The following is a 19,597-nucleotide window of genomic DNA, read 5'->3' as shown; positions in this document are numbered from 1 at the left end:
GAATAAAATTAATTGGTCTAATAGAGAAGAAAGAAAAGATATATAAAAAAAATACTTAATTGAATTTGGTTATAAAAATAATTTGATCGTATAATATTTTTATTTTTTTATTATTTATTTCATTAGAAATAATAATGATATAGATAATAAAAAATATAAATATTTTTAAAAATATATATCAATAAATAAATTATTTATTTAAAAAAATGTCTTAAATAAAAAAAAGCTTAAAAATCCAATAAAAATGAAAAATGACAAGAACATGTGACAAATTTGCAAATATTCTATGCAAAAAAATTTATATTAATATATTTACAATTCCACCTCAAATTTATTTTAAATTCCTTTAAGCATCTTGGTCCTTTAAAGACCATTAGATACTTTCACCATATTAGACTCTTCCATGATTAATTGATTATACAAGACTGGACTTTCAGTTTTAATCAACAAAGTCATGTTGACAAAGAAAAATTGTCTGTCAACTTAAAATATGAAACAAGATAAATAAGCCATATTTCTTTATTTCTTGAGACAGTACGGAATAGCAAAACCGACGACGCTGTATTTCCAATTTCCAGAAAACTGAACCATTCAATAGAGAAGTTTCAAAAGACTAGTCCAAAATCAATTATGACATACAAATAATACATTTTGTTGAGTTATATTTCCTAAAAAGTCAAACTCTCATGAGGTGCAATTCAATTTCTCAATGACTCGAAAGTCTTGTATGTTTTCGGGAGAGAATTCTACAGAAGACATCTTCCAGTTGATGAGCTCCATATTCAATTCCTGCATTCCTCATATTGACTTGCGACTTAGCAAGCACATAATACTCCTGCCTCCTCAGCTTTCATCATCAAAATTAAACAAACTGGGTTCTGAATCATCTCATCTAACAACTCATGTTTTGCGGCGTGGCTAATCATCAATTAAAACTTGCCCCCAAAAGAAGATAAAATATATAACATAAACTGCTAACTTAATACATGTGTGGCCGGTATTACAAAGGTGACCTGAGCTTACGCTAGACCCTTTCCAACTCAGTCTTGTGTTTGTCCATTTGCTCTTTCAACTCTTTTTTCCACTCCAGAACTAAACTTTCTTGTTTCTTTATCAGCTCATTTTTCCTGTCAAGTTCTTCTTCCATGAGAGTGATATCCTGCTTCAACAAGATATACAAGAGAAATAACTATAATGATATAACCCGGTCAGTGGGTGTAAGAGCATTAAAGTACTGCAGTCGCCACCATACCTTTCTAAGCATTTCAACTTTAGTCGGCTTATCCTCACGTTGCAGACTAATAAAATGAAGCTGTAACTTCTTGGCAGCCTCCATAAAATCTCTAGCATACCTATCCACATCAACTGATAAAAAAACCATCCAAAAGATGAAAGCAAGTTAGGTTACATAATATGTTTATCTCATCATGCATTGCAAAATGAGAAAACCATTTGAGTCCCTTCTTGACCAGTACCAAAAATTCATTTTCAATTAATTCTGGGTATCGACACTTAGCAGCCCCCACTTTCACATTTCTTCCTGTGAAATTACTTGCTCTAATTCCATTTAGACTGAGATGGCTTTGCAAATAACTCTATTTGAATTCCATTTCATTTAATATTTTCATTCCCTATGTTTTCTTTTTTATCAGGATTCTTGTAAAAGAAATAGTGAATGTGGGAGATAAGATTTTGTTGTTTTCACAGTTTCATTTAATATTCATTCACAAAACTATGAAAACATGGAACACGGGAAACAAATCAGTAATATCCTACAACATATGTTCGAAAAACAATCTTAAATGATAAAGTTAAATGACTTGGTGTGTAATATGTACATATATGTATGTATCTATGTCCAGAAAACCCTCTCTAACGATACCTAAATGGTTTCACTGTTAAGAATTATTTTGGAGGCATTTTACCCACATTTTCTTCTTAATTTAGTTTGAATAGATGATCAGTAATATAAGCAATTCTTTGAGTCTTGACTACTATATCTTCTTCTGACACACATGGTGCTCTACTCAGTGCAAAATTTTATAAACACTGGAGTGCAGGACAATAATATAGAATAGCTTGTTAAAAAATCAATCTATTCTGTGAAAAAAAAAAATCACAATTGCTCTTTCTCAGTAAAAACACATCCCAATTTAAATTGTTAATGATCATTTACACCCTACCCAAAAAAAAAGGACAGAAACATTTGACATAATGATACAGAAGTACGGGAAAGTTGGAATGAAAAGGGTTGGTAGTAACTGACTCTGATGGGAAGGGTGGGGAGAACGGTCAATAGCTTGAAGTTCACGGGCAGGCAAACAGGGAAGCAAAGCAGCCTCCAAAGCCATAACAGAAGAAACCATATCATCCTTTGTAGAAGCAGCGGGAGAAGATGCTAGTTGCTGATCAACCCCCTGCTGTTGTTGCTCACCTAATTGCCGATCACCCATCTACCCCTTTAAGAAGTCTGATTCTTCAAAGATATTGCAGAGTGCAGTTTCAATTGAAGTGATGTAGTTTTGAGCAAGGTTATGAAAACCGGACCGATCATCAAACCGCTCTAGTCACTGGTTTACTGGTCCAACTGGTCTAACCGTGGTTCAACCGGAAAAACCGTTCCATAATAAAATAATAAATAAATTATAAATAAACATCCTAAATATCTTTGAAATTTAAAACCCTACATAAAATATCACCAACTAAATGTAATTAATCATCAAAATATGCAATGACTTGCTGCAAATTTGTTGACAATTAACATAATTATACTTCCATTAAAAATAACTGGATTGAATTACAATGCACAAGTTAAAGATAGAGAATATTGTCTTAATGTAGCTAAGTCAAAAAGTAAAACAAAAAATGATAGTGTTGCACAATAAACGCACAATAAACACACAACAGAGCCTGAAACAAACACACAACAAAGCCTGAAACAAAAAAAATCAAACACGGAGGAGGGGTAGCAAGTCGGCGGAGATCAAGAACAGGGACAGTGCAACCAAACAATGAACAAAACAATGAAAACAGAATTTTTTTTATAACAGAACAATCAAAACATGAATCATACAATCACTAATTGCAATTTTTTTCTTCAAAAGAACAGAACAATGAAAACATGAAGCATATAATAAATCAAAAGATCACCAATTGCAAATTTTTTAATAAGAACAGAAGTTAGAACAGTGAAAAATGAAGAAAGATTAACAGTTTTCAACCCAATTTTAAAAAATCTCATCACAATGATTAACAAAAAAAAAATAAAGGAACAGTGAATCAGTAATAGACAGAAACAGACAGTAAAGCAGTAATAGAGTTATCAATTTAAAATTTATCATCAAATACAATCAGTGAGTAAAACCAGTCAATCAAGTACTGACTAGACATTCGAAAAAAAAAAAGAGAATCAAAAGAACATTTAAATCACAGCAAAAACACAACAACAAAGTGAAGAATACCCAAACCAAAGAACCTTCAATCACAGCTTAAATCAAGAACAGAAAATCACAACAAAAACAAAAAAAATTAAAAGTAACAGAAGAACAACAGAACAACAACATAAGAACAATTAGCAAATTAACAAGTTCACAATAACAGTTAAAATTTACCAGAAAAACACTAATGCAAGTGGAATCATCATGCTAATATGTTTTCCGCAAAGATGCTATTTGTGCAGCTAAATTTCCTAATTACTAAGATCCAATTATTCTAATTTCACATGCAATCAACTTACTAAGTTTCTAAAAGCTAGAAATTATAAAACCAACCAGAAATATGGTTAAAGCATTTCATCAAACATGTTGAGTGCGGTAAATTTAAAACGAAACAAGAGAATTCAAAGCTTAATATCAATGTGATAGAGAAGAGAACATAACTATTGTAACTTTAATTCAGTCTATGAAAAAATCCAAACCACTGCCAAATCAAATAGTTACTTATTGTAATGGAAATCAGAAGTTGCAGAGTTTGAAGCAGAATATTGGTGTTGTGTGAGTGTATTGTCTGGTGGCGGGTTTAGGGAACTCACGGCGGCGACAAAAGAGAGCAGTTCGACGGCTAGGAGGAGCGCGCGGGTTGGTCGCAGAGTTTGAAGCAGAGCAACGTGGCTTCCAGACGAACGCGAATGCGACCTCGAACGGTGAACACCGAGCGAACGTGAACGGCGAAGAACGCGAACGAAGACGACAGATGAACGAAAACCCGAACGTGAACGGCACACAAACGGCGACGGAAGCGCGGCTGAGCAGACAAAGACGACGGACCCCGAGCTCGAGGAAGCAGCCGCGATCGGTGACAGCGAACAGGGGTTGAAGACTTGGAGCACGAGGGAAGCTAGATGGACGGACGGATGGCGAACTTTGGGTGCGATGGACGGCGGCAGTATGCCACTCCTTGCGACGGTGGTGTAGGCTTACAGTGCTAGGGTTTTTTGGCTGGGTTTGTGTGATTTCTTTCTGAATGAAAGAAAGGGACAAAGGCCAAAGGGAGAAAGAAACGAAGGAGCTTCCGTTTTTGTGTAAAACGTGCTGGTTCCGGTTTGGTCCGATCGGCCGGTTTTTGGCCAGTTTAATGGTTTTTCAACGGTTTTCTAAACAACGGTTTTACATGCTTGACTGGACTGTTAGTGTTGTCACTTGTCAGTTTGCGGTTGAATTGGTTCAACTGGCCGGTCCGATTCGGTTTTTAAAACATTGGTTTTGAGTCGTAGTTTCTGGTGCGGAATGACCGAAACCCTAGTAGAGGATCTCTGTTTCGAGAAATTTGATTGGATCAGGTCACTAGTTTGGGCCACAAACCCACCAATCAGCACGGCAGCGGAACACGATTCCACCTTCTTCCCTGACGACTCCACGCTTCGGCAGCTCCTCCGTGCCGCACAACAGAATCGCGACGGTACTGCCTTAGTTTCCTTTTGAGTTCTGACTTTGCATTTTGGGTCAATATGTGCTTCTGACTTCTGAGTTCTGACTTTTGCCCTGACTTCCCTTTGCATCCGACCTAATTGGGGATATTGAGCTTTCAAGTGGGTTTCGTTTGGATTTGCCTTTGAAATCTCGTTTGGGCTACGAAAAAGGATTAGTTGGGTTTCGATAACTATAAATCTAGCTCCCTCTCTGACCAAATAGAATCGAGTCCCCCTTAAAGATTTTTTAACAAATAAATCTTTGTATATATATATAATACTAAACTATTAATAGAGGGTTGTCAGGTAGTGAAAATCCAATGTGTCATGCTAGAGAGAGCCTGAGAGTTGGACATTTTATGGTATTCTCTAAACAGTTAGTTCATGTGTGGTCTCTCATTCAATCATTTATTTTTTTTTCAAGTAAACTTTGCTTCTTAAAACAACTTCTTCCTTCAATTAATTCTCCTTCATCTTCTACTTCAATATTTATTTTCTCTTCACCTAACAGGTATCAAAAACCTAAAATTTTAAATTTGAATGGCAAAAAAAGGGTATAATTATAACCCAGTATTCATTGTTCAGTTTGTATAGTTGCTTCAATGTCTTTAATATTTTCTAACAACTCCTCCTTTTATTCTCTTTCACTCCCAATAGTGTTATTCACTCTTTCATTTCAATTAATTTTCTCCTTCATTTTTTTTACCTGTTTTTCTAATTTTTTAGTGAATTTCAAATTTTGAATTTAACTGCTTTACGAATGACTCATACTTATTTATAACCCCTTAATTTTATTATTCATTGCAGTTTTGTGGTTGCTCCTCCATTTTCTTATTTTTCAATTCGTTATCGTGGTGGTGATAGAGGGCATTGTAAACAGGTAGCATATTTGGAAAATTTGGAAGATTCTCCAGTAAGCTTCTAGGTACATTTTTCTCTCTCAAATTCATGGTTTCTTTTCCGTTTTTGTAACTGGGTTTACATCAAATCTTGAACTTTTTGGTTTTTATTTTATTTTTCTTTTTGCCTCCTATTATACCACAGCATGGTTGCAGTTGTTACGTTCGGTGAAAAGCATGGTGGTGGATACAGGGGAGGAGGCAATGGTGGTGGTGCTTGCTACAACTGCGGTGGGATGGGTCACATGGCCACGGAGGAGAAGGCAGTTCATCTTTTTCTCTGCTGCTAACTGCTTTTTCTACGACCTTATAGAGACTAACATTTTGTCTTCCTGGTATGATATCCCATTACCCTTCTTTCCATCTAATTAAATTGTATTGAGATTAGATTTTGGAGAAGTGTTAGTTGAGTTTGTAGCAATTTCTGACCTAAAAGCTTTTATTTTCCAGCTCTTCTGTTTTTTCTCTGATTCCTAGCGCAGTGTTCAGAAAACTCACGGCCATGTCTAAAAACAAGCTTTGATTACTTTCGATTCCATAAATTTTCAATTTTGAGGTTTTTTGTTTGAGGTTTTTCAATTTTTTGTTCCATATTCTGAAATTTTGTGATTTTAGTTTGATTTTATTTTTTCGCTTCAGTTGCATTTCGACTGTAATGTGAGGAATCCAACATGGGCGTCGGTTATGAATAGGGTCTTCACATGCATCGTTTGCTCCGCTGTTCGTCGCATCTTCGAAGTACATATTAGCTTTCTCAGGGAAGTTTCTTTGCTGATTGTTTAAATTGTGATAATTTCATGATAAGTTTTTTCATGGATGTCTGGTAAGACAAGTTAAACAGCTTGCTCTTCTTGCTTGACACACTGGTAAGAAAGTGGAATGCATTTCAACTGTCTTAAAGAGGAGGGCATGAGGGTTGGGTTCTTTAAGGTGTTATATATGCAATGTTTGTTCATCTGAGCTCTGCCTCTTCGATTCAGTCATCATTCATTTATGGTATTGTAAATTTTGCCCTTTGACTTTAATGACTCTGACAATTCCTTCCTTTAATTTCTCTTTCAATACTAACTATTTCTTATTAATTCTCACCTACATTTATTTTCCACCTCTTCAGACAAGTAAAAAGAATATGAAATTTCAAATTTCAATTTTGAATTGAAAAAACAAGTATATTTATAATCTCCTGTTTTCATTATTTACTGTATTCAGTCGTTCTTCTGGCGCTTGCTACAGCTGTGGTGGGGATGAGCCATATGGCCAGGGATTGCAACCAAGGAGGACGTAGATGTGGAGGCATGCACGGCGACAGTGGTGGCAGCGGATCCGCTACAACTATGGAGATTCTGGGTACTTTACAAGGGACTTCTAAACAAGCTATTTGAAAACAAGGTTTGATCACTTCTGATGTCCAGATTTTCAATTTTGAGATTTTTGGTTTGATGTTTTTCAAGTTTTTTTTTTTCTGATCTACTATATTTTTACTTTTTGTGATTTTTAAATTCGTTTTTTATTTTTTCGCTTTAGATGTGTTTCGATTGCAATGTGAAGAATCCAACATGAGCGTCCGTTACGTATGGCTTCTTCATATGCATCGATTGCTCCGCTGTTCGTCGCAGTCTAAGAGTGCATATCAGCTTCTGGGTACATTCCTCTCTATTAAATTCATGGTTTTCTTTCCATTTTTGTAACTGGTTTACTTCAAATCTGGATCTTTTTTGTTTTTGTTTTGTTTTTCTTTTTGCCTCATGTTATATGAATTCATGTTTATAATACTGAGAAAACTCGAGTTTTTAGCTTCTCAAATTTGTTGTTAAAGTGTTTTTCGGAAGGAAAATGGATGGGTGGATGAGAGTGTCATTCTGAAGCATAGCAACGGGGAACATTTTTCTGGCTTTATCACTATGCAGGCTTCCTTCCTCACGAACATCTTTTTAATTTATTTTATTTTTAAATAACTTTGGCTAAAATTGATTAGAGCAGTGAACTATTTGTATTTGAACATTAGCTCCTGAGGCATTGATATGAACAAAAAGCTTTCAGCTTATTTTGTCTTGGTTAGGTATTTTTTTTAACCGTTGATGTGCGCATGTGCCTTTGAAGTATATGCATACTTCTTGAATTTTCATGTTTAAATCTTAGTAGAAATTATTGTCATAAAAGATGCATTTGTTTGTGATTTTGGGGGTGCAGAAAGTACCTTTCTTTTTTTTCACAATTTTAATATTGTTTAATATGTGATTATGGTATAGATGTTGTGGATGCATGCAACTTTGGATGTGAACATTTGAAAATGTTACTGTATCTTAAATACTATGCAATGTGCATTCTCTGACTGAACCAGTGAAATTCAAATTCCATATGGACTTTTCTCTTATATGGTACAAATGTGGATGTATTTGCAATTAGCAAAGCAGTAGATAAAATTGAAGGCGTTCATGGTAAGTTGCTAAATGAAGCTGAGGTGGCAGCAGCTATTGAAGAGAAAAAAACTCATGCTTTTGAAATTAATCCTTCTCAGGTAACTTAGTTGTGAGCTTTACAAAGATATTGTTTTGTTCTTTAACTGTTATACCAATTCTTTTTTTTTTTTTAGTTTTCCATCATTATTATTATGATTTGTTGATACTGTAAAACAATTTTCACTATATGTAACAGTTATTTGAATCATTTGTGCACTTTCAATCGTGGTTGAAGCTTGAGTTTACATCAATTAGTGAGAAAGACATCTTTGATGAATAATTCTTTGGTATTTGATTGTCTTCAAAATTATTTATCTCTGTTGATTCTTATTGTATTTTTTTTGTGATTTGTTTTTGTATAGTTTAACGGTATACCAAGGAGCTTCATATTCTTATATTTTCCTAATAAATATAATTTAGAAATGTAAATAATAAGTTTAGTAATTAGTACAAAGAAACTATTGGGGTAGATTTTTTATCAAAGGAGGTGCAATGAGAATATAGGATTTTCACCTTACAAGTTTGTGATTGATAATTAGTTGTACTCTTATTTCTTTTTCCTTTCTTGGTGCTTATGTGTGTGTTTGAACATATCTATATGCATCAGCTGAATAATTAGGAAATGTTATGAATTTTGGAGATTTAGTTGACCATTGATAGAAAAATGTTATGTGTTGGATTATCATATGACCATTTGTATTTAGGTCCTCTTTATTAGACTTTGTGCATTATGCATCCAGTTTTCTAAAAAAAAATAACCATTTATGTTTCTAAAATGATTTAGGACTAAGAAGTTCTTGAAAGACTTGCTCATGTGATTGATAAATTTGATATCATTCAGTCCTTGAGCAATTAAGTGGGCAAGAAAGTTCTATATATCTACGTGTTCTTTCTTATTTGTTTTTGAAAGAGTTGTGTGCTAATTTTGATTTGTCTATATATTGTATTTTTATTTTTTTTATTTGAAGGATATAATTTTGGCTTTAAAGATTTTTTATTATCATATTATTAAATTAGTTTATAACCATCTATAAAAATCAAAATTGTGCACTATCTGTTTTTTTTTTTTTGGATAACAGGTTTGGTTTCGTAGCACAACTTATTTTTATTTTTATTTTTTTTTTGCAATTTTGGTACCCAAAAGAGTGCTTTGAGAGACTTCTCAACTTCAATCCATAAGAAGTAGTCTATATATACAAATTAAAATTTGTTGTATCATTCGTTTTCATTGTAAATCTAATGAGAGACCAATATTATTTCTAAAGTTTATAGAATATATAAGTGCATTGTTGACATATTAAGTAATTATTAACACGAGTATTGATGGTTTAGTTTGAATCTAATCACTAATAAAATGGAGAGTAAATACCCCATCCGACCCCTGACAATTATCTCGAAAGGACAACAAGGCCCCCAAGAAAAAAAACACCCAATCCGGCCCCTGATAATTTTTTTTGGGACTGATTAGCCCCTGTGCCAATTTTTTTGGTACAGGGGCCTCATTGTCCTTTCGAAGTAATTGTCAGGGGTCGGGTTGGGTTTTTTTTTTTGTCAGGGGCTGGGTTGGAATTTTTTTTTGTCAGGGGCCTCGTTGTCTTTCGAGGTAATTGTCAGGGGCTGATTTGGGTTTTTCTCTAAAATGGAATACCATGCCTTTGTGTTTATTTTTAGTATGGTCAGTGATATTTTGTAATTTTTCTTGCGAGATTGAAATAAATGGAACAAATTGATACATATTTTAGTACTGTAATAATTATGGTTGCAATCTTTAACAAATTGTCTAAAACTTTAATAGAAGTACAATATGATTTTTAATATTTTATAATTTATCTTTTTAGTATATAAAAAATTAATACATGTTTAACATTTAATTCTTTTAACTATTATAAAGATAATTAAATTTATGATTTAATATGCATTATGTGTTTTATAATGCATATTATCAATATTACATCGAAACAATATTTTTTTATTAGAGGCTAATATTAGAGTATAATTAATAAATCATTGTTTTAATGAAATCTTAAATATTTCTATATAATTATTAGAGTACTAACGTTCTCCTATGTTTTTTTATTATGTATTTCTAAATAAAATAACTCTTCATTCATTTCATGTTTAATTTCATTTGTTTTCTTATCAACTTTTGTTTGTCTTTTTTTTTTCATGCTTTTTAGATCCTTTTGTTCCCTAATGCATTTATGGCCTTTGTGTATAAGGAGATTTTTCATAATCTATAACTCGGAGCATTAAATTTTTTATGTGTAGAGAAATCTCTATTTGTATCATTCAGGATGATTGATTAGTAAATTGTGGATGATATTTTTAAGTTGAAGTCTTGATATTTTTTATTAGGTGGTTCAATGTTTAATAGGAGGTTATTAGGTAACTCTATCTAATGTTGAACCTATTTTTTTGTTGATTGTTTAGAAAATATATGAAATTGTGTTTTTGTTATGTAACATGGCATGAAGAAACTTTTTTACATTAGTAACGAATATGCAAAGAATGATTTTCAGTTTCTCATTTATGCTGAAAAATTTGTATATGTTAATTTAATTCAATTAAGGGCAGATATTAGGATTTTTAAGTATAATTTTATTTGATTATGATACACACTATATTATACATAAATGATGTATTTTGTTAATTCCAGTACTAAATATTTTTCATGCATCGCACGGGTCATTCACTAGTATATATCTATTCTAAATATAATAGTTAAGCAGTTCACTCACTGAGGTATATCCACAGTGTTCCCTCCAATTGAGCATACCCTTAGGTGACAACACGTTGCAGCCAAGGTAACATGGCTGGGTCCTTGAAATAAGTTGTTCATTAGTTAAAGTAAATAATTCCCTCGATGACACTCCAAATGAGAAGCAAGGGCGGATGTGGACACGTGGCTAGGGTTCGGCGACAACTAATGTCACAGTGAAAACATAAGGAAACTAAAATGTTATAGAAATAGGGCTCGGTGCGGAAAAGAAATTGGCCTCCTCTCAACAGGGCCTTTCGCCGAAATTGCAACGCAGTGAACGAGGCTGCCAGTGTTACTTCCAAGAACCGCGCTTACGTGACTGGCTTGCTTGGTGATAGGTCCTGGAAAAATTCAAAATGTCTATAAAGGAAGAATCTTCTGCAGCACCTGACTGGTGACTTGCGGTTAATAAAGCGATCGATTTGGTACCTCCAACTTAGGCGGGCTCCGTCTGGTGTTCAAAAATCACAGATTTTCCCGCCCACCACTATCATCATGACAAAAATAGTTGTGTATAAATATGAGAACCCCAAAGCTTATACAAATTATATATGTGTATTGTTATTTGGATCTGCTATAGGTTGAGGTCGATATTCTTTTCTGCTGCAAACAAATGCCTGCGAGGAAGGATTTTGTCGGGGATATCAATCCAACCAAGCTTGCCTGGTCCTTGGTTGTGGGGGTTGCTCGATTGTATGAGTTTCCAAGTCAGTGGAACAAGAATGAGGTGTTTAGCTTGGAGTTGGTTCTACAAGATGAGAAGGTATTTCCATCATTCATACTTATACCTTGCAACTTCTTCTTAGGTGTGCACTAATAAGTTATGTTCATGTTGTTTTTATCCAATTTACAGGGTGATAGAATTCATGCAACCGTTTGCAAGCCTGGGTTGGAATTGTTCAAAAATAGGATAAAGGAGCATTGTGTTTATACTATGCAAAATTTTATTGTCAAGCTTAACAATGGAAAGGTTAGGACAAGTCCTCACAAGTACAAGCTTAACTTTTATACAAAGACTGTGGTGGCAGCCCTACCTATTGAGACTTTTGCTTTTAACCCATTCAAATTCCGTTCATTTCATGAACTTGATGAAAATGGTTCAACCGATGGAAATCTATTATTTGGTAAGTTTAATTGAAATAGCTTTTTTTTGTCATCCTTTGATCAGACTGGGAAGTTATACCTTTAGATTTAAAACTATGTATTGTGACATGCAGATTACATAGGAGAGGTTGTTGGAAAGGAGGAGGCCAGGGGGCGGATTACACGCACTGGTGATGAAACGAAGCTTATAACACTCCCATGGACAAGACTAGGAAGACTCTTCATTGGGTAGAATATGAAGATAAAGTAAGGATTAGGTCACTGCATGTGTATCATGAGACATTATACCCGGTTTGAAGTCGAGATCTGAGAGTGCATTCAGTTTGATGAAGGTTATAAGGAGCCACATGGTATAATTAGTCTGGATTACCTCTGGTATTTGTAATCAACTTAGTTTTAAGGTTAAGTTTGGTGCATGTTTTGTATCCTATCTTTGGAGCGTGCTTTTAGTGATTAATTCCAGTTTCTATGTCGTTATCTTTGGTGGAAAAACAATATATGTTAAACCTGATTATGCTGTATTTAGGTAATGCATCTTTGGTAGGCCACATCTACTAGAATATAATGTACTTTTATGCTTTGGTTGTTATAACTTATCTAATGGACATCGTGTTTACAACATCAACCTGTGTATCATGATTTTCTTTTTTTTTTCTCTATGAATGATTATTGGTTGAGGTAAATTTTGTTATACTCCATCATAATCAAGGAAGCAATACAACAATTTTTAAAATTCTCATATAAATTGAATCCATGCTTTTAGCCCGTGATCATATAGTGCTCCATTTGCTAAAAAGGTATAGATGAAGTTCAGCGAAAATTAACTCTGCATAAGGTGTTAGCTTACTGTCATGTACATGTTGCCTTTATGCCTGTATAATATACTTGATTCTTCGGCTTATAGAGATTAGCCATGACCAAATGTTTCCAATTTATAATTCAATTTTGCTGGGAAAATATAATTTTCAACTTTTAATCCTATGAATAAAAATTTAGCGTGAAGTTGTAGGAATAAAAATTATAATATAATATTCAGTTCATTAAATATATACATAATTAGAATACCACAAGTGTCACATTTGAATTTAGGCTCAATTTAAAACCAAAGGATGCCAATGAATAAATTTTTTGTGCATATAGAGCATGAGTAAATATCAACTTTATTCTCAACTACTGTTACTTACCAACTGCATGAGAAATATATATATAATTACAAGTTGTTATGCCTAAAGAAGCAAAGTTGGGTTTAAATCAGAAAATTTACATTCCTTTTGTATTTGGTTTACATCACTTTAGTTGCACATATTGTTGTTCTTATAGTTTACTGACAAACAAGATATAAATATTTGCATCCCTTATTATGATTAGTTTCTCATGGCCCTCTAGACCTTGCCTTTATGGCACTGTGTACTTGGACCTATGTCCCTAGAATTTTTATTACACTATTCTTTTACTTTTACAATGAATAAAATAATTTTTTCATGACTTGAAGGTGTAACCATACACATTAACGAGTGATAAGGAACCAAGGCCTAGAGGGCTTTGTGTAAACATTGCCTTCAAATGTGCGCTCCTAAGGATAGCAGTCATTACATTAGCCATGACACCAGTCTCAGTTGAGTCTTTGGCATACAGATTAGCCATGGCTAACTTTTCCAATTTATTGTTCAATATTTTTGCGAAAATCTCATTTTAAATTTTTAAACCTGTCAACAAAAATATTGTCACTTCTTATAGGAATAAAAATTAAAATATAGTTTTCAATTTATTAATTTGATACATAATTAAAATAGCACAATTGTGACATCTCAAGCTAGAGTTAATTTGAAACCAAAGGATGGCCATGAATAGATTTTTTGTTTCCCTGTACCATGACTAAATATGAACTTTATTCTCAACTACTCTTACTTGCCAACTGCATGAAAAAGAAATATATACTTACAAGTTGATGTTGTGACTAAAGAAAGAAAGTTTGGTTTAAACTAAAAAATTTGCATTATTTTTGTATTTGTTTCGCATCACTTTAAATGCCAAATTAGAGCAGTATAATTGGGACGCTGTGCATAGAAGCCCGAAAAGCTATGCCAGCAAATTATCACTTTTGCTGTGATTTCATGTCAACAGCTTCCTAAACTTTTCTCTGTGATAGGATACTTTGTAAACAATTCCACATATAAATAGGTGTACAAAAAATATCTAACAAAGTCAACTTGGCCCTCTAAGATCTATTTATGCTTTTATAAGATTGTGCATCAAAGAGCAGGATATTTTTTCGAGGCTTCCACACCATGGTTACAATTCAGGTATGTGTGAATCACAACTTGAAGATTTAATTCGCATATGGATCCTAAAATTGCAAATACATAGTATCTCACTGAACCTCAATACCCATGAACCAGTAATTTTTATTTTCTTGACCCAGATTTCCCTCATCAGCCTAACCTGAAATTGCAACACTAGCATGAAACAATCGGGTGAAAATGCGAAAGAAACGAGACACTCTAGATTGGCAAAGCTATCTGCAAAAAAAAAGAAAGCTAACTGATTCAGACCAGAAAGGTGCTTTCAAACTATATGTTTAGGTCATACGAAACAAATTTCATGTTACCTTTGTGCTGCATTCCTGCATTAACCATCATTATTTTATCCTTTCTAATCCTTTGCAGAAAACCTTGGGATAGCACAACTACTTCCACACAAGCAACCTGTAGGCATAATGCATACATCTTGCAATTGTACACCACTGTGTGAAGATAGAACCCCATTGAAGGAGTTGTCAACTGCTTTCTTACAAGGTATGTTATGTAGATGGCTGACACATATAGGTGAAGATATTTGAATGAAAAATAAAAAGAACTTATTTTGTGTTAAGTTACGCCCTACACCTTTGTCTAAACCATACTATATTACTCACAAATTCAACAACTTACATTGTAAAGTTCTCTTTCTTGTGGTAGCGATAACATCACGACACTAATTAGAGAAGCCTATCACCTTGAGTTACAGCAAATTGACCTACGGTTGAAGTTCTGTGGGACCACTTCAGTGCAGATTTTGGTTCTAGCTATTTCTTAGCTATGCATTGCTAACAATAGGAACCTTCATGTTTTAGGCTCTAGCTATAACCATGACAAGCCAAGTCCTCCAAATGCATCTAGCCGCACCAGCATCACAAATAACTTTTCAACACAGTTGGGGACCTCAGGGATTTTTCACACCACTGATCAATCACTCGGTAAAGATTTCTTTAATGCCATTAGCAACTTCTTGCATACAACTTCATCTATCAAAACGATTACACTTCAAGGTTTGGACTCTTTCAAATATCATGCAAGTTGTGATTGTTTGACACACAGAATTATTCTAACCATATCGTATACATTTGTTGCTGTAATTAGGAGGAGAGAACACGATGCAACTAACCTCATGTCTAACTCATCCTTCCTCCTATGCTCAAAAGCCTTCAAGAAGTGTGAGCGCAAGACGCCACATTCTGATTCCATCAACACATGACCATAGCAATGTGGAATCATCCAGGCTTGCAACAAATTCGGATATGTTCTCAGGTGGAGGTACAAATCTCTTTCCCTTCTTATTCACAATTCATGCAGCTAAATTATGCATACATATATCAGTGTATAACTATAACGATCTAAAATAACAAAAGGATGATGCCACAATTTTCCCTTCTTTAGGTCAAACAATGTCGCAAGATCTTCTTTCAAACAAAATCGGAATGGGTATCATTTTCCCAACGTCTTCGAGGCATGTACCATTCATCTCTTATGTGCTTAACGCATCTGCAAACAACACACCCAACTTTGAACCAATCAATCTGCAAATCTGCCCTCCATTTGAAGCCAACCAAGGTAACATTAAAGACCGACTTTGTACAAAATTTCTCTTTTTCATGTTTTATATCATAAACAAATTCATTAACACAAACTTTTTCAAGCGTTCCTAAAGACGAAATCAAATGCATGTAAAACATTTAGATAAAAGCCAAAATTGTTTGTGCAGGCCATTCTTACCATATTGAGGAAGTCAATAGAGATGATGCACATGATTATGAGACCAACTCTAGTGCCGATTTCAGTTTCAGCCAAAATCAAAATCCAGGAGAAGCTCCTCCAGGTAACAAAGTTGCACAACGTTTTGATATATCATTATCTGGCACAGCAACATATAGGTTGATGGGCACATGATTCATGGAATGTTCTCAATTTAGCAGATTTACAACTGACAACAGAACATACAGAGCCAACCATAACACGGAGTCAACCATCGAACAGGATTGCCACCAATGATGTCAATCCAGGTTTGTCCTTTACTTATCAATTTTGTTAGTGGCATCCTTTTGATTCTTACGGGCTCTACCCTGATATCTTTAACAATCTAATTTTTAATATGAGATGCTTATGAATATATCTTTTCATCGATGTATATTTGAATGGATGTACTATATATACTCCTTATAGTTATAGTATAAGTAACAATAATTGATCCTAACCATAGTTACTACCCTGGTGAATTAGCAAATTAATGATTCAGATATCCGCAATGCGGTTCATGAACAGTTATGTGCGCCAGGGACGGAGCCAGGCTTAGGAGGAGGGTGGCACTTGCCAATATAATTCAATATATAAAAAGTAATAATTCTATATAAATCAATATATTTGTCCCAATGTGATTATATTTTTTACCCACAAAAATTTACAAAATTTTTATTTTAAAATTCATGTTAAGAATAACTTTTTTATTCAAGTTAACGTGTAACAATATTTATTTTGTTAAAAATTTGATTTAATATCAAAATTTAAAATAATTAAATAAATTAACTCAATAAAAAATTAATAAATAGTGATAATATAATTTTTTAAATCTAATCAACTAATTAATTAACAAACTAAATCCCAATTTTCTAAATATAAATGAATCTATCAGTATTTTTTTTGTCTTCAAACATTAATTGAAATTAGAAAAAATAATATTTATCTATTAATTAATGTTTTTTATTTTTAAATTATATGATACTTTTTAATTTTATCTCTTAAGTAATCTTGCTAATAATAACCATTTTGGACTAAAAATTATTTTATGTCATAAATATTATAACAAATAAATTTTCTAATTGAATATGAGATAATTAATATTTGAAAATTATAATAAAAAGTAGAACAATTATTTAAAGGCATAGAAGTTAATTTTGATATATTAAAATATGTATATTTTTCTATATACTTATTTGATTATATTTATTCTTTTAGATAATTACTTGTGTTTTGAATGTAAAATATATTTTTTAATTACAATACATAATTAAATAGATGCATAAATTTCTTAATCTAACAATATATCAAAAATAAATTACAAATATATAAAAGTATTAATAATTTAAAAAAAAAGAGAAAAATAATTATGAATTAAATTTTTATTATTTGATATAAACATATTTTTCATATATGGGTTTATTTTTTTATGGTATTTAAATGCAATTATAGTTTCAAATTATAAATGATAATATTAACAAGAGCTAATAACATGTCAATTAATTCAGTTTTTTTATTATTAAATATATACAAAAATAAATAAAATTACTTAGAATGACAAATTATCTATAATTTAATTAAAATATTTTAAGTTTAAATTTTAGAAATAAAAAGAAACATATTTTTATAAATTATATATAATGAATAGTATTTTAAGAATGAAAATATTCACTAACTCTTTTTAATTTTTATATCTTTACTATATTTTAATATAATTAGTAATGTTCAATAAAATTTATTTTAAGATATATATTTTTACCCAATTTTTAAAATTTTTTTGGCCCGTCACTGATCTACGCTGTATACTGTATCTTAATAACCATTATATCGTTTAAAGATTTATTAACTAATGTCTTAACTCATTTTAAACTGAACTCTTTGGTACAAAATAAAGTTTAGAATACGTTGCTTTCAATTTGTTTGGTTTCATAAAATATGCTTATTATTTGAATTTATAATATTCCTTTCAATTCACTTTATCATTATATAAGAATGTCGGAATGCAGTTATAATTAAACGCATTTTTTTATAACTGAATCCATATTTTCAAAATTTTATGCAAATATGAAATAGAACTTCTCAAAAAAATATACTTTTAAAAATAATAAAAAATATAATTCAACGACGACAAAGCATTCAATGTTTTGATAAAAGTACGTTTTGCATTTATTAACGATAAAAAAATTCAAAAATATTTTACAACATAATAAAAATAACAATAATAAATATATTTTTTACAAATAGCAAATGACTTATGTAACTAACAACGACTAAATGCACAAATAATTTGTTTGTTACATGAATCATTTATTATTTGTAAATAATATATTTATGTTTGTTATTTTTATTATATTTTAAAATATATTAAGAAATTTTGTATCATTAATAAATTCTAACAGTACGTTTATCAAAAGATTAAACAAGTAAAAATATTTTTTTATGTATTTTTAAATTAACTTTGATATATTAATAACATAAATAATTTTACATAATAATTCAACTGGATTTATATATCTAAAATAATTTTTTAAACGTAAATCTAAAGATACGTTATTCGGATACAATATTTTTACTTACAATTCATAAAAAAATCTTTTAAATAATTACTAATATGTTATTTAAAATGGAAACAAAACAAAAGGGGATAAAAAATATGACTTTGTAAGCGCGGTTGAATTATTTTTTCATTTTTTTGAAGAATATATTTTTTTAGGAGATCTATTCGATATTTTAACAGATTTTTAAAATATAGATTAATTTATGAAAAATACTTTTAATTTTATTCAGATAACAAAATCTAATGATTTTAATTTATTTATTAGGTAAATTTTAATAGAAATTAAAAATAATGGTTATAGAGGTAATGGTTATCAATAAATTCACACTTGAATTTAATGACTATAATAGATGCATTGCTTGCATACCATTAATTAGGTAGATTTAATCTTAGTCATTTAAATTAATCTAATGACTATAAATACATTCTCATATTTTCATATTAAAATTCTATTCTCATAACATACATTTTATATAAATATATATAGAGAGAAGTTGTTTAAGTAACAGTTACTCAATCTTCAATTTCATTTTTCTTTCGCATCTCCACATTTCCTAATTTTAAACCTAAGTGAGATTTAAAATTACTTGCAAACATTTTGATCCACAACATGATACTTCATGGGACATCGTAAAATCTTAATAGTAATTATAGTCTTATGCAACCTAAATTCATATGACAAAAACATTTTTTATCGAGACTCTTAACATGTATATATTGCATGATTTGAATATCTATCAAATCATCTGTAATGTTGGTATATTGAATCTTATTATATTTAATTTGACTGTGGTCTCTTTTTCGAGCTAAACACACATTCGCCAATGCTTATTTCCTTTCCATAGATTATTGGGATATTGGA

General features: G+C 31.7%; 3 protein-coding genes across 5 annotated transcripts in view; 1 reads left to right on the top strand and 2 right to left on the bottom strand.

Annotated features, from left to right (window-relative positions):
- LOC107631143 (RNA cytidine acetyltransferase 1) overlaps positions 1 to 19,597 on the bottom strand; it is a 568,507-nt gene that overhangs the window by 267,795 nt on the left and 281,115 nt on the right. The gene's annotated exons all lie outside the window — the stretch shown is intronic.
- On the bottom strand, positions 543 to 5,070 carry LOC107631150 (mediator of RNA polymerase II transcription subunit-like protein). Of its 3 annotated transcripts, none has more exons than XM_088509607.1 (4): positions 4,031 to 5,070; positions 2,267 to 2,587; positions 1,253 to 1,365; positions 543 to 1,159 (listed from the first exon to the last, which is right to left on the bottom strand). In XM_088509607.1, the coding sequence occupies exons 2-4, from the start codon at positions 2,451 to 2,453 to the stop codon at positions 1,025 to 1,027; spliced, it is 435 nt and encodes a 144-aa protein (XP_088365733.1). In that variant the 5' UTR covers positions 2,454 to 2,587; positions 4,031 to 5,070; the 3' UTR covers positions 543 to 1,024. The 3 variants fall into 3 exon arrangements, with proteins under 3 accessions (XP_088365733.1, XP_016189983.1, XP_088365735.1); XM_016334497.3 differs by having other exon boundaries at positions 2,267 to 2,592; positions 4,031 to 5,068; XM_088509609.1 differs by having other exon boundaries at positions 2,267 to 2,592; positions 3,939 to 4,483.
- Positions 7,362 to 12,361, top strand: LOC107631149 (uncharacterized). Its single transcript, XM_016334496.3, has 5 exons — positions 7,362 to 7,446; positions 8,220 to 8,323; positions 11,606 to 11,788; positions 11,879 to 12,149; positions 12,243 to 12,361. The coding sequence occupies exons 1-5, from the start codon at positions 7,362 to 7,364 to the stop codon at positions 12,359 to 12,361; spliced, it is 762 nt and encodes a 253-aa protein (XP_016189982.2).

Source organism: Arachis ipaensis, chromosome B3, assembly GCF_059453495.1.
Source record: "Arachis ipaensis isolate K30076 ecotype BB chromosome B3, ASM5945349v1, whole genome shotgun sequence".
Taxonomy (NCBI): domain Eukaryota; kingdom Viridiplantae; phylum Streptophyta; class Magnoliopsida; order Fabales; family Fabaceae; genus Arachis; species Arachis ipaensis.
The sequence above is the reverse complement of the archived record's forward strand: the minus strand, read 5'-3'. Positions and strand labels throughout refer to the sequence as shown.

What these genes read in the sequence shown, in the direction of transcription:
- LOC107631149 (XM_016334496.3), top strand. Translation starts at nt 7,362, where the DNA reads ATGAGCGTCCGTTACGTATGGCTTCTTCATATGCATCGATTGCTCCGC. An exon ending in GAGTGCATATCAGCTTCTGG is followed by an intron (nt 7,447 to 8,219) that starts GTACATTCCTCT and finishes TTAGCAAAGCAG; the next exon opens with TAGATAAAATTGAAGGCGTT. An exon ending in TTGAAATTAATCCTTCTCAG is followed by an intron (nt 8,324 to 11,605) that starts GTAACTTAGTTG and finishes GATCTGCTATAG; the next exon opens with GTTGAGGTCGATATTCTTTT.
- LOC107631150 (XM_088509607.1), bottom strand. Translation starts at nt 2,453, where the DNA reads ATGGGTGATCGGCAATTAGGTGAGCAACAACAGCAGGGGGTTGATCAG. An exon ending in TCCCCACCCTTCCCATCAGA is followed by an intron (nt 1,366 to 2,266) that starts GTCAGTTACTAC and finishes TTTTTTTATCAG; the next exon opens with TTGATGTGGATAGGTATGCT. An exon ending in AAGTTGAAATGCTTAGAAAG is followed by an intron (nt 1,160 to 1,252) that starts GTATGGTGGCGA and finishes TTGTTGAAGCAG; the next exon opens with GATATCACTCTCATGGAAGA.